The sequence below is a fragment of the Elephas maximus genome, chromosome 7 (assembly GCF_024166365.1).
Source record: "Elephas maximus indicus isolate mEleMax1 chromosome 7, mEleMax1 primary haplotype, whole genome shotgun sequence".
Lineage (NCBI taxonomy): Eukaryota > Metazoa > Chordata > Mammalia > Proboscidea > Elephantidae > Elephas > Elephas maximus.
The window spans coordinates 62,125,594-62,134,173 of NC_064825.1; the positions used below are offsets into that span (position 1 = coordinate 62,125,594).

The 8,580-nt window shown below is 37.9% G+C and overlaps 1 protein-coding gene across 1 annotated transcript; it reads right to left on the minus strand.

The window, feature by feature from the left end:
- Positions 1-2,779: 2,779 nt before the first annotated feature.
- LOC126079338 (olfactory receptor 491-like) lies at positions 2,780-3,712 on the minus strand. The gene has a single exon (XM_049890285.1). It carries the CDS (start codon positions 3,710-3,712, stop codon positions 2,780-2,782), a length of 933 nt encoding a protein of 310 aa, XP_049746242.1.
- Between the last annotated feature and the right edge of the window lie 4,868 nt (positions 3,713-8,580).

The window sequence follows — 8,580 nt, forward strand, 5'->3', positions numbered from 1 at the left end:
TGAAACTGGTGCCAGTAACAGCACTACCATCCACGCAACTAACCTAAGCTGGACTCTTCTTTCTTTCTAATCCTCCCATTCAATAATCAACAACTTTTGCCAATTCCCTCTCTTAAAGTTTTCTCAAAGTTGTTTTCTCCTTCTCTTCTATTTTTTTTTTTTAACCCTGTTTTAAATCTTGTTCCTCTGCTCCTGGAGTATTGTAATCACCTCCTAACAAGTCACCTTCAAAGATATTCTTCAATTTGCTGTCAGACAGATCCAAACACATCTAACCATATTACTTCCTGTGCAAAGTCTTTCAGTAGTTTCTCTTTGGATAAAATATACCTTAATGTTGAATTTAAGGCTCTTTATGAACTTTTCCGAGATGACCCATCTATCACCACCTCTCCTTTCCTCCCCATGCTTAATGACTTGTAACTCCTCAGACATCCTGCTATTTCATTCCCCTGTGCCATTGCTAATGTTATTTCTTTTACTTGGAACACCTATCGCCCTTACATTTCTTTCCCCGGTACACATTTAGCCATGTTGTAAGACTAAATTCTAGTTCTTTCTTCTCCAGAAAGTGTTACTGTATTATCATGGGCATATTGCTCCTCTTTGCATTTACTGTATTGCAAGTTCATATTGTAAGATTAAGTACTGTATTACGTCTAGATGAGTAAACAGATATAGTTAGGTGTTTAGAGGTCAGACAATTGCTTATTTATTTTTGTATCACCAAAATGCCTGGCACTTTGTAAATGCTCAGGTAACTATTATGTTGAACTGAACTGTCTCTACAACACTGGAAAAAATGCTCACCTGGGTTCTGCAGCCCTCTGATGTGCAAGGTGCATGGCTGGAGGAGAGGAAGGTCTTGCAAGGTCATAGGGATCTATAGTGTAGGTAGAGCTCTGTTCTCCGTAAATGGGGATGGGAATAGACTCTCCCACAATTCATAAGAGGAATGAAGACATTTGTGTTCTGCCTACTATCCTACATGATTTTGAGTGCCTGGTATGAGTCAGACCCTTTGCATATATTACTTAATTTTATTTATTTTGAAATTTCCTTTATTGCAAATAAAGTATTAAAATAAGAGAAACTCAAACCAGAAAGTGACTAAAACCCTGTTAATCATTCCATGTGTTTTCACTTATGCATCTTACGTTTCAGTTTTTGTTCTATATTTTCCACTTGAAAATTTGCAGTATTATACTCTACATTTTCACTTAACAGTATATTATAAATAGTTTACATTTCACTAGATACTTTTTCTTATATCCCAACCCTCACTTCCCTCACCCCCACCCCCCAACTGAGACAAGGACAATTGGATTCTAAGCCTTGCATCCAGATCCATACCCAGATGTTTTAGTATTTGCTTTGAGTTGGGAGTTCCCGTACTGCAGCAAATCCCGCCTCGCTCTTTTCAGTCTCATGACAATGATGTAAAAGAGAGTAGATCATTTCCCATGAAGCACATTTGTCCAATCTGTGACAACATTTCTAATATTTTTACAGGCTCTAGTTTCATTATTAATCCAGACCTATGGAGCTATGAATTTTTGCTAACACATAAATTGCAATACTTAGAATTAAAATCACTCTTTTTAATTTCTACAAATAAAGAAAATTATATTATGCCAAATGAGACAACTTGTTTTTAACATGTATTTAAGTATGTATAGACTTCCAGTCAAATCATGTAAACTTGGTGTCAAGACTTTACTTACTGAAAGCTAGGAATCAGTCCAGTTTTTCCATCCTCACCCTTGTTTCAGGGTTTTCACTACCTAGACCATCTTGGAAGTCAACTTTGTTCAGAAGATTGATACAAATTACCAGCTTGGTCTTGATTACCCTGCCCAAAACCTCTGTATCAGAAATGGTGCTAAAGCCATTAGATTGAATATGGTGGTGTAAAATAGTCTAAGTGCATGGAGCCTGGAAACAGGGGACTTGAGTCCACATCTATCTGGGCAAACTGTAATACCCGAATCATAGGATTGCTGTGAAAATTAAATGGAGATGCATAGTGGTTTTGGAACCAGACTTTCTGAATTCAAATACTAGTTCCACGTCTTTCTAGCTGCATGACTTTGGGCAATCTACTTAAATCTCTGTGCCTCAGATGATTTAATAGTAAAATAGGAATAGCACTACCACTTATAGGTTGTTATGAGCAATATATGGATCGATTTATGTGACACATTTAGAATAGGGCCTGATATGTAAAAAAAGTGCAAATTATTGTTTGCTAAATCAATTAAATAAAGGAAAAGTGCTTGGTATCTATAAGTACTCAATAATTATTATTCTTAGAGTTGTTACTAGTTTCAAGGTGTCTCAGTTTGCTTTCAAGTGTATAAAAATGAGAGTTAAAGAAATACAATTTTAATGTAAGCAGACAGTTAAGTTGCATCTGGTAGGTCCTAAGTGTGATGCTTGTAAACAAAAAGGCTATACCAAACCAAAAACCCATTGCCATGGAGTCAATTTCGACTTGTAGCGACCTATAGGACAGGGTAGAACCACCCCATAGGGTTTCCAAGGAGCACCTGGCGAAGTCATACTGCTGACCTTTTGGTTGGCAGCCAAGCTCTTAACCACTATGCCACCAGGGCTCCAAAAATTCTATTGTTGTTAGGTGCCATTCAGTTGGTTCCAACTCATAGCGACCCTATAAAAATGCTATATATAAAAAAAAAAAGAAACTAAATCTGTTGCCGTTGAGTCAATTCCGACTCATAACAACACTATAGGTGACCTGAAATGCTAACATTGGATCTTAAGAATATATTCTGATAGTTGCCTTTCTCAGGGCCCCTTTTACATCTCTGTTCCTCAGACTGTAGATAAGGGGGTTCAACATGGGGATCACCACTGTGTAAAACACAGACACCACCTTGTTCTGGTCACTTGAGTAGCTTGACTTGGGTATCACATAAATGAATGTAATAGTTCCAAAGTAGAGAGTAACCGCAGTAAGGTGAGAAGTGCAAGTGGAGAAGGCCTTATGTCTCCCTTCAGTGGAGCGCATCTTCAGGATTGTGATGAGGACGTAGTTATAAGAGAGAGCTATGACAAACACGGTGACCACAATGATGGACCCAGAAGAGATGGAAGGGAAAACTTGAATTTTGGAGATATCTGAACAGGAACGTTTCAACAAAGGGGAGAAATCACAGAAATAGTGATCTATCTGATTTGGTCCACAGAAGGATAGACTCAATAAACAACTCGTAAATGTCCAAGCATTTACACACCCACCCAGATGGGAAGCTCCCACTAAGATGATGCAGATTCTGGGGGACATGTGGGTGGAGTAGAACAGGGGTGAGCAGATGGCCACATAGCGATCATAGGCCATGGCAGCCAGCAGGAAGCACTCGGCTGTCCCAAACATGACTGCAGAATAGAGTTGGGCTTCACAGACAGTGACAAGGAGGACTGTTCCATGTCTAAGGAATCCTATAAGCATTATAGGTATGACTGATGTGGAAGACCCAATGTCCACAAAAGCCAAATGGCTTAGGAAGAGGTACATGGGGGTGTGAAGTTGGGAACAGTTTCTTATTAAAATGATTATGCTGATATTGCCTACTAAGGTGACAACATAGATTCCTAGAAATATCACAAAGAAGATAACACAAAGTGTAGGATCTTGTGTTAACCCCAAAATGATGAACTCTGTCAGGATGGTGTGGTTTCCAACCTCCATCTCTTCTGTGAATTGTTCCTGTTGAGGTAAATGTGAACATTCATTTGTTTTATGTTTTCATTCCCTCATTTATTATTTATGATTCTCTGACACCACATGTTCCTGGTTTTTTTGGATTATTCCTCAGATTCATTCCCAGTGACTGTTTCCTCTGCCCAGTCTATAAATATCACTGTTCTACTGGATTGGGCTTTCTTACGTATTCTTCTTCGCATGAAAGGAGAATGGTTCAACCTTAACCTTCTAGGATCTCAGTTGTATTCTTTTCTTCAGCTAATATTTATGTAAAAATGCCTCTCAAACCTTGGTTCTTAGGCAGATCTCTCCCCCAAGGTCCAGATCCATAGTTTCAATGATTTACTGGGAGTCTCCAGTTGGAAATTCCACAAATAAGGAGACCAGCCACTCCTTGGAAACCCTATGGGGCAGTTCTACTCAGTTCTATAGGGTCGCTATGAGTTGGAACCGACTTGATGGCATCTAACAACAACCTTAAACTAAGATTGCCCCATATCATAGTCACGCTTTTCTTTGACTACTCCTCCTATGTTCTGCTTTTGGGGAATGATGTTACCATCCACTGCATCTCTCATATCTGCAACTTGGGAGTCATCCTAGCCTTTTTTCCTTTGATTGTACAACTTCTAATAAAATCCATATGTTCTGTTTGCAATGTAGCTCCCAAATATATCTCTTTATCCTGTCTATTCCATTCCCATTGTCCCTACCTTAGTTACAGCCCTGGTAATTTATCAACTTTTATTTTATTTACCTATTTACCTCCCTGGGTCGATTAAAAAAAAAAATCTGGGTCGATTACTATGTATTTATTCACAATACATCTGCCGAAGCGATCTCTTGCTGAAGTACAAAGCAGATAATGCCAAAAGGATACGTTTAAGACTTTCAGTAACTTCTCAGGCTTTAATGGTGAAACCTAACCTCATTAGCACAGCCTGTAGCACCGTTTCTGATATGACCCCTATATATGACTCTTTGTCTCTCAGGATACTTCCATCTACCACTCACTCTATTGCAACCTTCCGGAACTACTTAGAGTCCTTGCAATGCACTAAACTTTCCCTGGTCTTTATTTCACCTTTCCTTCTGCATAGACCTCTCTTGCCTCCCACTACCATTGCTCTAGGTAACACCGACCCATCCTTCAAGACTCGTTTCTCTCAAAACCCTTCTCTGACCCCTAAGGGTGGATCAGGTAGGCTTTCTTTGCAGACATGCAGAATTCCCTTTGTTTATACTGGGTTATGGTTTTCGTTGTAGTTGTTTGCTTTTCTACATGTCAGCCTCCCCAGCTAGTACATGTGATCCTCAATAACTGTATTTTATCCCTATATCATAAATACCTAGTGCTTGGACATGAAATGTTCTTAAGAAAGCCTTGTTGAATAAGTGAATGCATGATTATTATAATGAATAGGCTCTAGGCAACCAGAGATAAATATAATTTGGGTTTCCCTATCTAGAGAAACCAGGAGTAGTAAAAGAAGAAGACAACCAATACATTTTTAGTCCATGGAAAGTGCTAAGTAAAATAATGACTTATTTTTTTTCTAAATAAAACTTATGTAAGCATGCTGAAAAAATAAAACACTTGAAGATTCAAAAGAAACATTCCTTTCATATCTGGCTCATATCACGCACGTCGACTATTAGAAATTTGGTATATTTCTTTCTGGGATTTTTCCCCCAGATGTATTTTAATATATCTTTTATCACATTGTAGATACAAGCATTTTATCACATTCCTCACAAATACAATTTTGAGATCTGCGTAATGCATTGAGTGACTCAACCTGAATTTAATTAATCATCTATTACATTTGAACATTTTGTTCTTCACACTTTTTCACTGTTAGAACTAGTAATACCACAAATTGGATCAGACATCAGGAGGATAATGTGACAAAATATGATGAGTTTAAAAAAAAAAAAAATCCCATTTCTGGGTGTTTATCCTAAGGCAATAATTGAAAAGAAGTATGTTTTGTGTTACAAGGTAAGTGTATTCTCATGATTTGCAATACTGAAAACCCTAAACTTACCAAAGTGCTACCTGTCTTTCATTACTTTGTTGAGTTTTTGCCTGTAGTTTCATCTCCATGATTCACCATTGTCCTGTGACAATGAGGCAAAATGCCTATGTTTTGAGGCAATCCTAAGAAAGCAGAGTTAATGATAAATAGTAAAAGCCGCAAAGAAATTACCTTAGCCCAATGTTAGTCCAGAAACCCTGGTGGTGTAGTGGTTAAGTGCTACAGCTGCTAACCAAGAGGTCTGCAGTTTGATTCCACCAAGCACTCCTGGGAAACTCAATGGGGCGGTTTTACTCTGTCCTGTAGGGTTGTTATGGGTCAGAATCGATTCGATGGCAGGGGGTTTGATGGTTTGGTAATGTTAGTTCCAGGTCATACCAAAGATTCAGTGAAATAATAAAGAGAATATTATATTTATTAGAATGAGAGAAGTGTGGAAATAAGTTTGAAACATTTCTGTCAAATACAAAATAAAAAATTTTTAAATTGGGCTTATTTCAATGACTGCAGAGTTTCTTTTATGCTGCATCTTTTCTTTACATTAACTTCAGCTAAATAATAATCCCTTAAACTAAGTTTTACAAAATTTAAATTGGTAAATTACAGATTTACAAATCCTCTTTGCATGCTTTTGTTTCAGTTTTTACATATTATTTAAAAACTGAAGAAATACCTACAAATCCTTCACTGTAATAACTGCTCGGTTTTTATTTACTTTAATTTTTGTGTATATGTAAACAGCATTTACATATTTATAATCATATTGTGGAGGAACCCTGGTGGCACAGTGGGTAAGAGCTTGGCTGCTAACAAAAGGTCAGCAGTTTGAATCCACCAGCCGCTCCTTGGAAACTCTATGGGCAGTACTACTTGGTCCTAGAGACTATGACTCGGAATCAGCTTGACAGCAACAGGGTTAATCGTATTGTGCATACCATTTTGGGATTCATATTTTCACTTATTCAATAAAATATTTCCCATTTTTCTGAATAATCTTCATAACTGAAATGCTGTATGGAATATACGTCAAACTCCCTAGCATAGTGTTCTTGGACCTTCATAATCTATCTCCCATTTCTTTTCTAAATGTATCTCCCTACATATGCTTCTTTGCAACTTTTGTACTTTGCAAGAGTCACGTTAACATGACGAGATTTATAGTCAATGTTACTGGTTATAATTTTCATAGAAACACAGTTGTCTACTAACAATATTATTGCAATTCGTAAGGTTTTAAACATTTACCATAAACGATAAATAACATTACCAATATCTCTAAAATTTCTTAATTTCTTAAAGATATAAACGGTTCTTACTTTAGAATAAGTAAACCTTTAGTTTCTCTGAAGGTGGGAATGAGTTTTTTGACTGAATGAAGAGTCAGGTATAATAAATCAATAGTTGAGAACTTGTAGCTCATATAAAATGTGTTCTACCTCTTTCTTGATGATATTCATGACGTATCTGCTTGAATTACTCTAGTAACAGGCAGCTGACAGCCTTTCATTTCAGCTGTCATTAAAAATCTGATTTTAATCTTATCAATCGCTGCCCCATGAGTTCAGCAGTACAAACCATCTACTTGTCTAGATTAAAAAAAATAAAAAACTTAGAAATATTTGAATACAGCTACAGTTATCGTGCCTCCACACCTTCTCTTTTCTAAAATTAAGTATCTGTAGTTCCTTTGGCCACTCCCCCTGTGGCATACTTTTCAGACCCTTCACAGTTCTCCTCCTCAGCCTCTGAACATACTGCAGTCTGAGGACTGAGACCAAGCACTGAGCCTCATTTGTGTTCTTTGCCTTCTGACTCAATCAGAGTTTAGTGGGGCCAACCCTGCCTTCAGTGTGTACACTTTGTGAAGCAGAACTGCGGAGACTGTGGATTCAGACGGTTCAGATCTTGGGCCTCCCACAGGTCGACTGTGTTAACTAGTATGGGACCCTTAATTTCTTTGACTGTCAGTTTTTACAGTTGTAAAATGGAAATAATTGTCCCTAAAGTGCAACTTTGTTTTGAGTTCAAAAGACAAGATATCTATAAAGCAACCAGAGGTGTTTGACATACATCAGGGATAAGTAACTATTTTCAGTAAGTAAAAAAGGAAGTAGGTTAGAGCTCCAATTTTTTAATTTTTGAATGTGAAGTTTAATTTTTCTGTCAAGATACATCAGAAGATTTTTCATTACAAATCCACATTAAGACAGGAAGTACAGTATCTGTATAATCTGGTGCCTTCTTAATTCTGAGTTGTGCCACTCAGATGAATAGAATGCCACCTGACTCCTGTCCTTCACTTCCTCTCCACTGGCTATCTAGAGTCTTTCCAAATCAAACCAATGTAACCCATGGCTGTCAAGTTGATTCCAATTCATAGTAACCCTATAAGACAGAGTAGAACTGCCCCATAGGGTTTCCAAGGAGTGGCTAGTAGATTCAAACTGTCAACCCTTTGGTTAGCAGCCCATAGCCCTTAATCACTGTGTCACCAGGGCTCCTAAGGTCCTTCTAGAGCTCTCCAACTTGGTATCCCATCCCACATGGATCAGGGACCCTGACTACTCAAATATTCTTTTCTTCAGTGCATGGGTCACTTTTGATGATGCATAGAGGGCATGGGATTGTGAACCTCATCCAGTCTGAATATCCGGCTGCTTTCTTCCTGATTTCCTTTTCATATTTTCAATTACATAAGCTTACCAATGACTTTGGCTGCTCCAAACCATTTATACTCTCTTTAGGGACTCCTGTGCAGCCTGCTGTGTGTGCCCAGAATGACCATTCTGCAATTCATCTCTTGCTGAGGCCACA

Coding starts and splice junctions, on each gene's coding strand:
- LOC126079338 (XM_049890285.1), bottom strand. CDS start 3,712: ATGGAGGTTGGAAACCACACCATCCTGACAGAGTTCATCATTTTGGGG.